The sequence below is a fragment of the Haemorhous mexicanus genome, chromosome 4 (genome assembly GCF_027477595.1).
Source record: "Haemorhous mexicanus isolate bHaeMex1 chromosome 4, bHaeMex1.pri, whole genome shotgun sequence".
Classification (NCBI taxonomy): domain Eukaryota; kingdom Metazoa; phylum Chordata; class Aves; order Passeriformes; family Fringillidae; genus Haemorhous; species Haemorhous mexicanus.
In genome coordinates, this window is record NC_082344.1 from 5,894,782 (window position 1) to 5,911,500 (window position 16,719).

Genomic DNA, 16,719 nt, shown 5'->3' on the forward strand with positions numbered 1-16,719 from the left:
CTGGAAGTAATTGAGATGTCTGTATAGCACAGAGTGCTTTGGTTGCTGATCCCCAGCCACGCTCTTTTCTCTCAGAGCCTTGAGTCTCGGACTGTTTCAGCAGGAACAACCCTGGAAAAGGCAAGCCTAATTCCCTCCACATGAAAATGAGACTTCTCTCGTTAATCATTTACAGGGTGTACATTAGTGCTTTATAGCCAGCTCAGCAGTGATGGATGCTGAAGGAACAAATAGGCTGATTTTGTGTTAAAGTACTGCATCTTCTCCTGCTCCTCTGCTCTCCAGAAGTCTGGGAGCAGCTGGCAGGTTCACCCAGTAGGGAAGGACCATGAGGTTTCCCCTTTGAGGTTCCACTTTCTTTCCCAGAGAGTAATCCCCATTCCCCTTGCATTTAAAGAAACATTAAAGCTTGAGATCTTCAAACGGGTGTGAAAGATACCAGCATATCCAGCTGGATTAAAGGGGGTTACAGCACTCTTCTTTGTTCTGATGATATAAGCAGTTTTCATTATCATGTTGCTTGAAAGTAGTTAACTGTGCTGCACGTAGTTCATCTGGTTCCAGGGAAAGGAAACCTAATGATTTCTTTTCTTGGAAATGAGCTGATCTTAATTATAATTAGTGTTCGAAATACTAAAAAGTGACACTTGATTTCCAAACTGTAGTCAGATAGGTCAGCTATGCAGAAATGAAAACACTGGCACAAATTCACAGGGCGTTGAATTTCAGAAAGCAGCAGAGAACAGACCCCTATAGGGTTTCTAGTTTTCTAACCACAGTTACCCTGCAAAGGCAATGTTTCAAAAAGCAGAGCCGGGTTATGCGGTTTGTACTCACATCTTGGGTTCTGCGTTTGGAAAGAAATGTCTAGAAGGTTCCAGAACTTGTGATTGTCTGCGGCAAAGGGAGGGTCCTTTGAGTCATAGGAAAGCAATGCCTAGCAGGACAAAAGGTATTTTTGCCCCTGTTGATAGCTAGTCTGCATAATAAAAATGGCTGTGAATGTTTTTTATTGCAGTGTTTGAGTAAAAGCAAGAATATGATGTCCCTTTCAGCTTGAAAAACCTTTTGCAGTAGTTATTCCTACAGTGTTGAGGCTTCAGTTGCTCTGGGAGGGCATGGATCTGCTGGATGCCAAGCTGGCCCTTGCCTGTTGCAAGGTCCTGATGGTGCTCTGCTGTTGTGCCACGCAGGTTCCTTGGTGGCAGCCATTCTTGCCACCGACGACGACTCGGGCGTCAACGGGGAGATCACGTACACCGTAAGCGAGGATGATGAAGAAGGAATCTTCTTCCTGAATCCAGTCACCGGGGTCTTCAACCTGACCCGGGCCCTGGACTACGAAGCACAGCAGTATTACATCCTCACCGTCCGTGCTGAGGATGGGGGAGGCCAGTCCACGGCCATCAGGGTGTACTTCAACATCCTGGATGTCAATGACAACCCACCCGTGTTTGGCATGGCCTCCTACAGCACTTCCCTGATGGAGAACCTGCCCCCAGGATCCGCCATCCTCAACTTCAGCGTCACCGACGCCGATGACGGTAGGAGTTCCCTGACATTCCGGGTCTGTGGTCCTGAATCTGTGCTTCACCTCAGCAACGTGTTAGACTTACTAAAAAAAGGGAAAATTAGGGCTACCTGGAAGTTGCTGCTCTCATATGCTTAAATTTACATTTAAATTAGACCTCAGTCTGCCAAGTTCTTTTTCTTTTTTTTTTTTCCAAGTTTGTTATAAATTCTGAAGAGGGTTGTGGTAATATCAGATGTTATCTGCAGTCATCTTAAATGCACTCTAACTTTTAAGTCTATCGTGAAGACAGTTGTCATCTACAGGTTGTTGATAGTGGAGGTTAAAAAACGTATTCAAAGAGATCTTAGGAAAACTTCCCATTGAAATAAGCTTTAATATTGAGATTATTTATGGGATCTAGAGGGTGTTAATGTTTGGAGTGTAATAGGTACAATTTTTATAGTTTGCTTAACCATTTTGCCATATAGTTTGTGCCCAAGCAAGAAGAAGTACATAATATGGCCATAAAATGCATAAACAGCATTCCATCGTGTACTGCATTTTCTGAAGCGCCCACAGACATTACCCTGTGTAACTTAATGCAAAGCTCTTCATAACTCACAGGGACTTTACAGGTGAAGGTTATTTTTGTGACAGGTTGAGCAACCTTGTCTCCTCTCGACTTGCCAGGGGCTCAGCGGAGCCCGTGGAAGTGTCTCACGCTGAAATGTGCTTCAAGGACAAAGCACCTATGTGCTTCCAGGAATCCCTCTTTGTGCACCTAAATTGACTGAACCTATCAAGGTTGCTCAGCAAAGCAGTTTTGCCTCAGGAAATGCTGAGTTGTTGGACTCCAACATTTTTGTGGGGAGATAAATTTTCCGCTGATGGATGGAATTTTCCATGGTAAAAATTGTGTAACTGGTTTTGAGATCAAGCTGAGGAAGGGAGAAGAGATTCCAAAAGATAAGCCAACAAATCAGGCGGCTTCACTTTGTGATACTGGCTGTTTTTGCATGAATCTCTTTCACCACACTTGTTAAGGCTTTTATTTTATGTAAACTACACAAGATGGAGGAGGAGCTTGCTCTTGTATCATGCATACCTGGGGAAGGGATTGTTCCTCCAGACTTGTAGATAAATGGGTTTGTGTCTATCTCCTCTTTCATATCTTACTTTCCTGTCAGGACTACAGCACTTGGTTTCAAACCTTTCTGGAAGTTAATTTCACTTTGCTGTTACGAGTCTATTTTCCTTTTCTCTTGCAGCTCATACATTAATTTCCATCTGTGCACAGTGGATGGGAGCTATCATAGCACTGACATATCAACTCACATTCATCACACACTCAGCTATCAAGGAGGCAAATGAGTACTTGAGGAGCAATGCAAGGAGAAGTCAGCTATCTTGCCTTTTATATTTTCTGGCACTCTTACTTTTCTAGCAAGCTGGATTTAAAATTAATAGGGCAGAAATATCATTCCAAGAGCATGCCAGGTTGAGTTCTCCCATAGGACTGTAACTTAAGCAAATGTTATGATCTATTGTTGTTTCTGTTTCAAGCCCAAACTTGTTATCTTGTGTTGTCTTATGTTTATCTAGAGCACAGAAATAGCTAGTGCTAGTATTATATTCTTCTCCATGTGCTCACAGATAATGCACTCAATACAAATATAATTTGGTTGATTATTTATGTTACATGATCCTATAGTTTGAAAGAGCTCTGAAAAGACATTGTTTTATAATGAGGTATGGCTGTTGTTTTAGGATAAACACTGATAAAAGACAGAAACATGGTGATAGTGAAACTGCTCCAATTCTCATTTTCTTGTTCAGCACATCCCTTGGGAAACAGCAGCTGTTTATCTCAGCTTGGGCTGCTTCATATACAGGTCCATACCAAATATCAGCTACAGCTCTTGGATATTGAATATAATAATATAACAATATATACTAAAGGATTCAGTTACCCTAAACTGAATAATTTTGAAATTCAGATTTTATTTTTTAACAAAGAATTAACAGGAAAAATCTCAGAGGAAAGAATTCTCATGTTTGTCAGTTTGTTAAAAAATTTGATTATGTATTCCACTAGGCAAAGCTGGTATAATTTCCCAGCTGAATTCTACAGGTATTTATAGAATGGCAGAGGGGAAGTAGTTTTGTTGGTTTTTTTTAGTCTTGTTAGTAAATAAATAAAAACAGAAACAAAACCCTTTAGAAGAATGTTAAGATGAAATTGGTGACTCCATGTCTGTCTTTTCAGAGTTTTATCAGATGAACCCTCTGATTAAATAAACCTAAGGTTCAGCAAAGTGGATGTCCCTACATTCTCCCTAAGAAAAGCCCTGCTCCAAACCTTGGAAGGGGGGATGGATGAGGTGCACAATGCCAGCTTGGCATGCTGTGTTTAAAATAGAGAATAGTTCATTAAGTGCCCTTCCTGGCTCCACTGATATTTAGGCAACTCTTCTGTTTCACAGTTTAATTTATATAAGAATTAGCAGCATGGAAACCTATGAGAATACAGGACAAAGAATGAAGTGTTCATGGAGGTGAGATAAGGAATAACAATTTTTTTTCTTAGGAATAAACATCATAGAAAATACTGGAGGGGAGAGGGGAAAATAGAGTATTTTTAAAAGTAATTTTCTTTTGCAGGACCCAAATCCTACCCATCTCCAAAAAAAGTACTTCACTGAAATCAAGGCTTTCATACATATAATTTGTCATTTTAAAATACAACTGAACAAAAAGCAGAGTAGCAGTAAACTCTCACTGTCCTTCATTAGATCAAAGTAATGGAGAAACACTAATATCTGGCAGATAAATGTATTATTTTATTTAATTGCATTCCAGTGTTTTGTCTTTCATGTTTGGTTCTATTCATTTTATAATTTGACTCTTACAGGAGGAAAAAGAGAGAGGGAAAGATGCCAATTACAGTAGCCACTGGGGGAAAGACACATAAAACTAGATTTCTCAAGTCTGAGCATAATCAACAGCAGAGATTAATAAATCTAATGCAGGGATAATTTTATTATCAAAGCAATTCACTCAGAGAGAAAAGAGCTTCTGAGTAAAAATGACAAAATGCACAGCAGTCAGTGAAGTGGGCAGCTTTCTTTGCATGAACAAGGTAGTTTGAGAGGTAAATTAGTAGCTAATGGTTGGTTAATTTACTAATCTTAAACACAGTCTTGAATACGCAAAGCAAGAGCAATTTTTGAAATTAATTAAAATAGGGGTAAGATAGATGGAGGAGAGAACTTTTTCCACATTTGGATGTTCCAAATGATTAGTTGTTTAGAGTGAACTGTGGAATTGACACAGTAGCCCACATTGTTTCCTGCAAGGAATATTTAAGGATATTTCACAGCCCTGTCCAGGTTGAGGATGCATTTCCCTTACTGGAATGATAAATCTCTCCCCTGACCATAATTGCTGGTTATGTTTTGATCATGAGATGAGTGAAGGCTGTTCATTTGATATTTTGGAATACCATGCCATATATGGGAAGCATACCTTTCCCCAGTATTCACTCTTGGCTTGCTCCAGCTAGGCTTGGGAGTTTCTGCTTGTGGCTTTTTTTAATTGAGTGGAAAAATTCATGAAATAATTACATTAATAATAACGTTGCTTGGTTGAACTGGGAAGAATGGAGGAAACCAGATGTTCAGTGAGCAGAGAACGACTGAGTCTTGGTTTCTGGAGGAAAACCCTCCAAATCCTTTATCCCTGACCCTCGTAGATGGGGAAAAATTACTTGTGGTGCCACCGTGGAGCTCCTGCTAAATGAAAAGCAGAGATTAACTCTGCCAAGCTTTTCCTCTGTGGCCTCTCCAATTAACATTCTCCCTCTCTCTTTCATGAATATTATCTTGTCAGAAAATAATAACTTCAAAGGCTTCTGCACCACTGTGAAACTTGGCTGAAATTAGCAGATGGATTCAAAAAATGGTGGTGAGGAGGCTGAACACTCAATGCGGTTGTGCGGCCCTTATTTCTGTGGGAAAATGAAGGAAAATCTCCTGTGGAAACAAGGCCAGAAATATTGATACTTAGGAGATACCAGGGGGATGAAGTCATGTTATCTACCTTCCTTCCCCCTCCCCAACCAGGTCCCAACTCTCAGCTGTCCTTCAGCATCGCGTCCGGGGACAGCGCGGGGCAGTTTGGCATCGACAGCCGCGGGGTGCTGAGCATCCGGCAGCCCTTGGATCGGGAGAGCCAGTCCTTCTACAGCCTCGTCGTGCAAGTCCACGACATGGCCCCCCTGCCAGCCTCCAGGTACACCAGCACAGCCCAAGTTTCCATCATCCTGCTGGACGTGAACGACAGCCCGCCGAGCTTCATCTCGCCGAAGCTGACCTACGTGCCGGAGAACACGCCCATGGACACGGTGGTGTTCCGAGCGCAGGCCACGGATCCTGACAGCGGTCCCAACAGCTACATCGAGTACAGCCTGCTCCGGCCTCTGGGAAACAAGTTCAGCATTGGCACCATTGACGGCGAGGTGAGGCTCACCGGGGAGCTCGACAGAGAAGCCGTGGCCAACTACACCCTGACTGTGGTAGCCACAGACAAGGGCCAGCCGTCCCTTTCTTCGTCTGCGGATGTGGTGGTCATCGTCCTGGACATCAATGACAACAACCCGCTCTTTGCCCAGAAGCTTTACAAAGTGGAGGTGGCGGAAAATACTCTGACAGGGACGGATTTAATCCAGGTGTTGGCTGCTGATGGAGATGAGGGGACAAATGGGCAGGTCCGCTACGCCATCGTGGGCGGGGATGCCAGCAATGAGTTTCGGATCGATTCTGTGACGGGGGTGATAACTGTGGCCAAGCCTTTGGATAGAGAGAAGAAGCCCTCCTACATGCTGACCGTTCAGTCATCTGACCGTGGGAGCAGCCCCAGGACTGATACCACAACAGTCAGTATTGTCCTGAAGGATGTTAATGATTTCATTCCCACCTTTGAGCTTTCCCCCTACTCTGTGAACGTCCCTGAGAATTTGGAGATGCTCCCAAAAGTTATCCTTCAGGTGGGTACATTCAGCAATAAATACATGTTTCTGACCATTACTGGCATACCTACATGGTCTTAATGCACAGTGTCCTTCCTCCAACATTAAAAAGGGGCCAAACAGTGTAAGAGTTGCCCTTTGGCTTTAATTGAATTTGCAGTCTTTCTTGGCTTGTTTTCCTTTTTGTATGTATGGGTGGGGCTTTTTGTTACCAAAAGTTAATATTATTCTTTGGAGTTCTGTTTGTGCTTTCCCTGCCTATCCTCACACCTCCACTGGGATTTTGAGAGTCTGCTTTATCCTCTCATCTCATTCTCAACTTCCAACAAATCTCTCAATCTGGTCGCTGCCTACATGGGATGGTGCTGTGTGCCAAATACTGAGAGAGAACTAAATGGAATCCGACAGCAGGACGTGCAGTGCTTGCTCCCATACAGAGCTTAGCTTATACCAGGTTTTCACTGAGCCCCAACACAGTCTTACTGTATTTACACTTGAGAAAAATAAAAAAAATCAACTATTTAGTATTTTCAGACTACACTTTTAAATCCACCACCACCGTGTTGTTTTTTTTTTTTTTCCAATTACAGCTAATTTATATTTGTAGCATTTGCATTAATTCAACCCGTTAATTTGAATTATTATTACAGAGAATGCTTTCTCTATCCCAATATAATTTTGGAGTCTGTGATATCTGTTCTGTTTGCATTGCTTGTGTAGGTTGTAGCAAGGGACGACGACCAGGGGCTGAACAGCAAGCTGACCTACGTGCTGGTGGCTGGCAATGAGGAGGGAGCCTTCACCCTGTCGGGCAGCGGAGAGCTGCGCCTGGTGCGGAGCCTGGACCGGGAGGCCAAGGAGCAGTACCTGCTGCTGGTCACAGCTGCTGACTCAGGTGAGGCAACCAGAGCAAATCTTCTGCTGAGCTCCTGTGGGAAACGTCGCATTCTGGAGAGAAAATAAATGTTTTTGTGGTGGTCTGAAACTTTAGTGGATGGAGGTTGGGTAGTTGTGTTGAATGGGGATCTCCGCGGGGAGAGATGGGCTTACATGATGTCAAAGGGAATTTGGTTTCTGGAAATCAGGATTTTATTCCTGTGTCCAGTTGTCTGCTGTTGGTAGTGCTCACTATGGATTTAGGTAGGTGGATTTTTGCCCTGAAGTAATCAGTGGTCCTACCTAAGTAATAAGAAATTCATGCATGACTATGGAAAACCAATTTAAATGGCAATAGAACCCTGTATAATGTTGGCATCACAAATGTGCAGAGGTCACATCAGTGGCCAGAAAACAACTATGGACTGCTCAGTTAATCTTACTGAAATCTTAGCCCTGAAGAGAAACAAGAATTTGCATTTCAACATTTTAATATTCTGCTTTGCTCAGCATCCAGTCATATCTTTGCACCACAATACCAAATGTATTCCAAGTTCTTTCATTTAAAACGGGACGTGAAGTCTTGTTATGAAGATTAATTACACTTTCACTTGAGGTGTCCAAGCCCAAAATTTTGGTTTCAGATTTTGGTGTGAGTATTATTAACAAAGACATCCTGCATCATACTTTGGACTGATCTCTGGTCTCCCATGGTTTGATGGATTTAATTTACTGCAGAACTTGTTCCTGCTTTCTAGCAGTAAAAATAGAAGCAGAGCCGACATGTTGACAAGTGAAAGCAGTTTTGCTTTCTGCCATGCTGTGTGCAGTATCTTGTGCCAGTGACAACAGCTATGGCTTGTATTTTCCTGTTGCAGCAGTGCTCAGGTATTCCACAGTCTGAGCACAGCTGAAGCTGAAAAACACAATTTTAAAGCTTGAGGTATCATTTGTCTTGTACTTTGGCTAGAGATAACTGTGTGCTTTATGGTTTTTACACTGGCTTTCTATTACTCTGTAGCCTCAAACTGCTCACTTGTGACCTGGACTTCCTAGGCTTGACTGTCCATATGCTCCCTCAGAAGCTGAGGCTGGATTTGTCTTGATATCTCTTTGGTCTCTCAGTCCAAGCTGGCAGAAGTCAGTGAGGGCTGTACAGAGCAAAACAGCCAAAGACTGAACTGATAAAAGTGGTGTTGTGCAGCCAACAACTATTGTCCTTGGGGGAGGGGAGCAGAACCCAGCTGTACCCCTCGCCTAGCCCTGTGTGTGACCAAGAGTTTGACCAGAACACAGGCTTTACCTACACTCTGGTTCCTAAAAACCCCACACAATCCAGGAGATTTAACCAGCAGTTAAATCCAGCAGTCCCAAATGAAAATATTCACCTGTGTGGGGAGATCTCTGAGTTTCATGTAGTCCAGGGAGACATTAATACATGAAGTGTGCATGGGACCGTTGCCATAAGTGGCTGACAAGAACAGCAGCATGTTTTGTGAGTTCCTGTGTTTAAACAGGTAGATATTGCACTGATTAAACACTTTGAAACTTCTTTTGAAATTTGCTATGTTCTTTAAAGCTAACTCACAAGTTCCCATGCACTCCCATGCTAGTGTTAAAATGTTCTAACAAGAGTGTTCAGTAGTAACTTTAAGCCAAATGTAACTGCTCTACTGTGCTTCAGTTTACAACCTGACTGATGCACAGCTGGTGTGATTTGGGATAGTTTTCAACCAGGCTGGTGAATAACATAGCTATCATCTTCTGGTTGCACTGAAGACTTGTTCTGAATTCATACCAGCAAAGAATACATTGAAAACTATGCAATCATGATTTATCTAAATCACAGCAAAGGGGAAGTGTTCAGTAGAAATCAGTGGCAAACCTTAACTTGATTTCTTGCAAGTGGGATGGGAACCATAGGCACAGTAGATCTCCAGGTGGTGTCACACTGGCTGCTGCTAGTCAGTGCATTTTTCATTAAGTGATGTATTTCCTGCCACACTGCAAATAAGGTGGGAATGACACAATCTTGAAATGGATAATAAAAGTGTTTGTAGTATTTATGTTCTTGAGCAGCAGTTACATGTTTATAAAAGAAACTCTCACAGGCATATCCAGCTCTTTGCCTAACATAACCATTTCTACTGAGTCTCTCAGTTTGTGTTTGTTTGATAATTCCTAGTAAGAAGGATTTTGCATACAGACCATTCATCCAGAAATACTCATGCAAAACAGGTAGGAAAGCTGTTCCTCACAAAGTGTTGGAAAAAGCAGACTTGTCTGAAATTGTCCACATCCCTATTATATTTGAAAATGAATAAAGGAAAAGGTATTATCCTTTGCACTTTGAGGTTGGCTTTTATTAGCTGTTACAAGCAGTCTTTCAAGTAGTCTTTAGCAGCCCAAAGAACAGTCTTGCCATATATGGTGCATCTGATTTAAGGTTTGGGGTTTCTTTTTACAGATAAAAATCATGGTACACATCCAGAGGCACTTAACTCATGAAAAGTCCATCAAGAGCAAAATACTGTCTGTCCAGACCTCTTCCCATTTTTCTTAGGGTCTGCATCTCAATTTTTATAGGCTGCACTGACTGGTTTGAAACATTCAGAGATGATATCCTGCTCCTAAAGAAGTCTGTGCCAACTCTTCCTGTTCTTTCCAGGAAGCAGACACAATACATACTTAGAAGCACCCTTAGACATAAGAACTAATGGATTCCCAATTTAGTTTTGGCTGTCTTCCTGGTCTCCTTATCCATAATCAAGGATTTCTTGCTTTTCTTACGTTTATTTTCACTTCATCAAGTTGTGACTGTGGATTCTTGCTGTGTTACCTTAGCCTGTGTAAGGGAAGCTGCTGGAAGAAGGATGACTTGTAATTTCTCATTATTTTTATCTGGAGGTGTCCATCCAATGCACCTTTATAGATTTATAGCATGTTTTGGCAGCAGGTAGGCTGAGTATAACAGCGAGGGAAGGATTAGGACGTGGCAAAGTGTGGAGCCAGAGGGGCTGCATAGGATACAGTTCCTGTGCCCTCAGGGATCTCTTTCACTGCACACAGGAGTGCTCTCCCAGAGCAGATCTTAGCCCTGGCTGGGAAGGCTTGTGACTTATGGAGAGCTGAGCTGCTCGTAAACACTGGGGACAGGTCAGGTGGGGGACTGCCGGTGGGACCACATGCCCCAGCCATGGAAATCAGCAGTGGTTGTTGAAGAAGTGCTTTCCCAAGCAAGGGCTCCCTCAGGCCCAGGGAAGTCAGTTATGATCTATGCACTGTCCTGGCTCTGGCCCAGCTATTCCTTGGCCTTGGCTGCTAATCCTCCGCCCGCTCCTCAGGGTGGATCGTGGGTCGGTGGAGAGTCCTCCCGGCGTGCTGGGGGAGGGAAAGGACGGACAGAAGGACTTCTGGCGCTCGGCTCAGTGATTTGTGTCCATGCAGCCTGCCTCGTGCCCAGTTCCACAAGGCAGGCTGCACAAAGGGTTTTGATTCCTTGGTTTATCATCATTCTTCCCTCTCTTCTGCGCTCCCACTGTGCTCTCACTGCGGCTGGGCCTTGGATACTCAGCCACAGCTCTAGGCAGGGGGGATTTATGAGGACACACAGAGCATCCAGCACTGGGAACATTCAGCATCTTCCAGAGCTGTACACCTGTGGCTTTGGTCAAGAAATAAAACATAATTCAACCCCAAAGCTCAGCCATCCCAATTTAGAGACCCTCTTGCAGCTCAAGCTGTAAGAGCAGAGTGCATGAATTATAAAAACAGCGACAGGCAAAGTGATGGACTGTGGAATAACAGGATAGTGTTTAGATTGCAGATGCTGCCCCAGAATGTCTGCTAACATAAACGCCAAGAAACCTACACACAACTATTTGAATGTGTCTTCACGGGTCTGCTTCTACCACATAAATCTGTTCTGCTTTGCTATACCTTTCTTCATGGCAAAATGGTTGGGAAAAGAGACTTTCTGCCTTTTTCTTTTCCACCCCATCTGGTGGGGATGCGGCACTAGGTAAACATTCAACTCTGGCAGCATGACAAGAACTGGTGCAGCTGCTTTTACCATCCATGTCTTTAACTCTTTGAGCAATTTTCTGGACAAATGTTAGCATTCCAACAGTCCTCCTCCTTTTATTTATTGATTGCAGGGATGTGGAGTAGCACATCTGGAAACCTGCTCACTGCCCAGGACTACTGTTTAAATAAACTGCAGCCACCATCTCTTGATTAGGTTGGCCAGAATGGCAGATTGCCGCAATAAAACCAAAATCAAATCTTGATGTTTCTAATTAGAAGCTGTGTTCCTGTGTTTTGGGGGGCTTTTTATTTTATTTTTTTAAATAACCTATTTACTGGTTTAGATAAATAGTCCTGAAAGAAATGAATCAGTGGACTGGTAATTATATTTATTTAGCTGTCCTTTGTATACATCCCTGGCTTGGATGAAAAACAACCATATGTTTTTTCTTTAGGAAATGTTGGTTCCTGACTTATGCATTCTTTCCTTCAAGAATGTAGGAGGGAGACCAAGCAGAGAGGTTGTATACTTCTCAGGAATTCTCTTCTGAGCTAGGCTTTTGGTTCCCTTCAATCCTAAAATCAAATGAAGGGTGACAGTGCAGTTGTGTTGGTTTTTTAACACATTTCAAGATATTTCCCAACAACAAAAGGACAGCTGTATTTTCTAGTAATGTTTAGAAAGTCTTAAGACTCAACATTGTGTGAGATTTAACTGGCTAGATTAAAAGACATTTGTACTCATCCTGTTTCCTTAGCAGACACTGTATTTCTACCTAACACAGAGTCTGCAGTGTGAAAAGATGTTGCCTGAAAGGAATGAATATTATTTTCACAACAGATTTACTATTTTTAAGTTTTGATGCTGTCAAAACAAGCAAGCAACTCACTTATTTCAGCTAGAGATGTCCTGTTTGCCAGGTTTTCTGTGCAATGTCTAAATACACCCATTGCTGAGGCTTTGGGGAGCTAAATTAAGCTGATGTCTGCTCACCTTGGTGCTAAGCAGTTGACAGAAGGATTGCTCTCTTCTGTGGTCTTTTTTTATGGCACAGCTGTTTCAAAATGAATTTTGGGTTCTGTCCCAGCTCCATCTATTTCCTTGTATTCATGGAAGCTCTTCCTTGTGTCAATGCTGTCTGCTTTAGCCTACTTTCAGTGGTTTTCTGTTTCACTGGCTTTATTATTTTTGCTCTTTTAATACTGGACCTAAAATTGTTGATGGAGTTGTTCTGCCTGATTTTTTAATTTATTTCTAAATGGCACCTCGGGACAACTGAGATGGTGACACTCATCACTGAGTTCATAGTGTTCATATTGTCTGACCATCCTCTAAAATCAAGAGACAAAAGAATTGAGAGTGGCATTTTGTGGCTGTGGCAATCTAATAGCAGGTTCTTGCCCTATCACAGAGCCTAGAAACTGTTAGCACTTTGACATTATTCCCTAGAAGAAAAAGCTCCAAAAGCTATTTAGGAAGAGTGTTTGTGGCAGAGTCAGTCCAACATCCCCTGAGGAGTTATTGTCAGGGAAGAGAGCATCTCAGTGGCTGTGGGATGTGACATGTTTCCTCCCCAAATCCCCTCAGAGAGCTGCTCCATGAGGTGCACAGTACAGCCCCCAAATGGCAATTGAGGCATTTAGTCTTCTTTTTGGACTTAAAACTTCATTATTAGAGCACTGTTTTCTAAATAGTCCTGCAAGATTCTCTGAGCTAAATCCAAGTATAAAACTTCCTCTGGGGTGGGGTGCAGGAGAAACTTATATTCAGGCTGGCAATGGGCTCAGGCTGGCCAGCTCAAGCTGAAATATCAGTGAAAAGAATGAAAGATTTTCACTCAGATTAAAATAATGCATAGCACTTCATTTTCAAACCAACTCAAACTAGTTTTGGGGAGAAAAATACAGGTATAGCTCTTAAAAAAATCCAGGTTAATTTATTTAAACTGGAAAACAAGCTAGAATATAATGTTGACTATTTTAAAATTTTCAAGTTAGAATTGTCTGGTTTTCAGTTTGCAAGCTGTTGCACTTCCTCCCTTACCTCTTCATTCATCCATCTTGCTCTGATTTGTTTGGAACTTCTACATCAAATTTAATTTTCAATTGTTCTTCTGCTCACATCACTTGCCTGTGAAATTCTATTTCATATCTGCTAATGAGATCTCTGACTGTAATCTGTTTTGCAGAAGTAGTTTTGGAGTAGTTGTTAAGCAGTTTATCAGCCTTTGAGAAATACTAAGATTTTTCCAGCCTTGGTGATCTTAAACCGTTTTTCAAATTAAACATTGCACCTTATAAATTGTAAGTCTGCTAGCTCAATCTTCAAATACACAGCTACAGTTTCAGGAAGCCTTAATTGCAAGGATAAAACAAGTAAAACATGCACATATGGCCTGAACACTTAGCCTGCTGGTTAATCTTCTGTATTTATACAGGGTGTTTTTAAAGCGTAATTCAGAATTGTGCATTACAGGAATTTCGCTGTGGGATATTCAGGAGTCACAAGCTGTCAAAAACTGCCTTAGTCAGCAGCCCCTGCATGAGCCAGCTTCTCTGTTTTTTCTGTTTACAGCAAGAACTTATAACAAGGAGGAGTAATTTGGTGGTTTTAAGAAAATATTTGTTTTAATGGCTCTGCCTTTCTCCTGAGTTGCAGTTCCACTTTCTTTCAATCTCACTTCTGTCATCAGGGGCCTTGGGTGGGGCACGTGGCCATGCCCATTCTTCCAGCACTTCTTGCTTTTTGCAGGCACAGGGAGATCATAAAATGATTTTGGATGGAAGGAACCTTAATCTGATGGAATTCCAACCAGCTGCCCACAGTCAGGGGCACCTTCCATTAGCCCAGGTCACTCCAAGCCCCATCCAAACTGGCCTGGGACACATCCAGGGATGGGGCAGCCACAGCTTCCCTGTGCCAGGGCCCTGCCACCCTCACAGGGAACAATTTCTTCCTTGCACCCTTACAACCTGTCATGTGCCATGATTTTTATGAACATTAAGTTCAGCATTTTCCTTAATTGTTCTTATTTTGAAACGTTTGGTAGAAGGCAACTTCTTGCTCTGGAAACAAATGCATTTCTGGCTAAGAAATATGCAGTATGTATGTGTAAGATGGTTGAACATCTTAAAGCTGTGCTAAATATATATTATACTTTTTCTTTGTTGCATGGGTTTTGTTCTCAGTCTGTGTCTGTGTTCCTGTAGGTCTGTAACAGTGCTCCAGCTTTTTTTCTTTCTTTTTTTTTTTTTTTTTTTAACCTCTCTGGGTTAACAGCTGCAGGAAACTGCTCCTGATCAGAGGAAGGAAAGAGGGATAGGGAAATGTGTATAGACACCAGAGGCCTTAAAATTGCCTCACTGTGTGCCTGCAACTCCTGTTCTTTCAACAGCATGTTACATTTCTTGCAATGTGGTGTTGCCCCTGTCCTGAAGCTCCAAAGCTTAATGAATTCATAGGATGCAGTCAGTCAGGAATTTTGGTATCCAGATTTAAAACCCATGTGGATAAGACCAGTTGAGAGATCCCATTGTGCATCACTGTTCTGGGACAGAATTTTCTTTTGCACCCTCAGACCAGGTGTGAGTCTCTGTGTTCATGCACATGCACCAGCCTAAGTGTGGCTGGACGTGCTGTTGCTTGAACAAGGTTGGGCTCTGGTCTAGTGAATAATTTATTATTTTGTTTTTACTTTTTATCTTCTCAAATTCTCAAATTTAGTTCTATTTGCTCCCAGCTTATTTAGGCTGCTAGATGGGGGTTGATGCACTTTTCTAATACCTGATGTAGTACAAAAAGTCCCTGGGTTTTTTTTTTTTTTTTTTCCTCGTTAGATAATCCTTGCAAAAGTATCAATCTGTCCTAACTATCAGTCTATTCCCTTGGTTTTTGAAGTTCAAGTTCTGTTAAATCAGCTTTGGGATCAACTACTGCTTTGTACCTAACTATGAGATAAACTCAAATTTGACACACTCAGAAATTTTGAAAATCTGAGTTTCCTGCATGTCTCATTCAGTCACCCACTGAACTGACTGAGAGTACAGATTGCTTCTAACTTTTTCTAATATCTTTTATTAGCCATTTATTTCAGCTTTTGTCTCAAAATAGTCTAGGTTCACAAGTTTTTCTAAGACTTAGCATGACAGCCTGTGATGAAAAATTGAGTAAGAAGAAAACAAAGCCCAGTCAACATAGCCAGCCAGGACAAATATTTGTGGTGCAATCTTGTAGAAAGGACTACTTTTTCTTATTTCACAGATGCAGTTTCTTCTGTGTTCTTGGAAAATTAGTTAAAGTCATGCACGTTCCATATCATGCCTTGTGTGCACTAGAAATGCAAAGTGTAATGCAGGCTAGTTGCATTTTCACTTAATGTAGCTCTGTGTTTATTTTAAAACTCACCATCTGAGTGAGGCTCAGCACACTCCGTCTGCATTTCAATGGCTTTAGAAAGATTGGCCACTTTATTGTGAGAAAGGCCTTGTTTACTTGAGTGAAAAAGTTAATTCTCTGTGATAACACATACAACTCCTAGTCCTGGGACTCATTCACAGAGTGTTTGACTGGAGAAGTGAAATCCGCTTTGTTGCAAAGCAACACATTTCACTGAGGCAGAAATTCCATTTCTGTTAAATCGCTTTCCAATTTTCAGGATAATGATGTGTTTAATTTACCACAAAACATGGTAAACTGCTTGCAGGATGAGTCTTGATTAGTCAGTAAGATTCGTTTTATTTAATTTTAATCCTTTTTTTTTTTTTTCATTTTAGTGAAATGTATCTGTGGGGTTTTTGCTTAAGTTTATTGTTAGTTTTCTAGCACGTGATTTTGATATTTTAATGCTGGCAAAAACTTCAGAGTTCCTGGTTTTTGAAAGGAATGATGGTTTTACTATCTGCTGTGCTAAGCATGGTGCAGACAGGTCCTAGAAACCATTAAGGCTTCAAACAATATGTGGATGGTGTGCTGGACACATTCTCCTATTTCTAATTTTTGCTGTGAGCCAAACAGCACCACGCAGCCGAGATAATTTCCAATAGCATCATCTTTTCCTGAGCTTTCTTGAAGAACCTAAATGGCTTTGCAAGTTTCCTTTCGTGGCTTTTTCTTGCTGCTCCAGTGCACTAAGTGCTCTGATCGTTCCCCAGTCACCCAGATGTGGTGTGGAGAGCTGAACATGTACCAGAGCAGACACTGCCCCATATTGGGGAATTCCAGGGAGCCCAAAGAGCTCACCTTCCCCATTCCCCAGAACAAGGGACAAGCACATGGTGC

General features: G+C 42.0%; 1 protein-coding gene across 1 annotated transcript in view; it reads left to right on the plus strand.

The window, feature by feature from the left end:
• FAT4 (FAT atypical cadherin 4) overlaps nt 1-16,719 on the plus strand; it is a 122,785-nt gene that overhangs the window by 67,295 nt on the left and 38,771 nt on the right. The window contains exons 4-6 of the mRNA XM_059843752.1: nt 1,194-1,544; nt 5,635-6,557; nt 7,260-7,434. Coding sequence (XP_059699735.1) covers nt 1,194-1,544; nt 5,635-6,557; nt 7,260-7,434 — 1,449 coding nt within the window. The remainder of the gene's footprint in view (nt 1-1,193; nt 1,545-5,634; nt 6,558-7,259; nt 7,435-16,719) is intronic.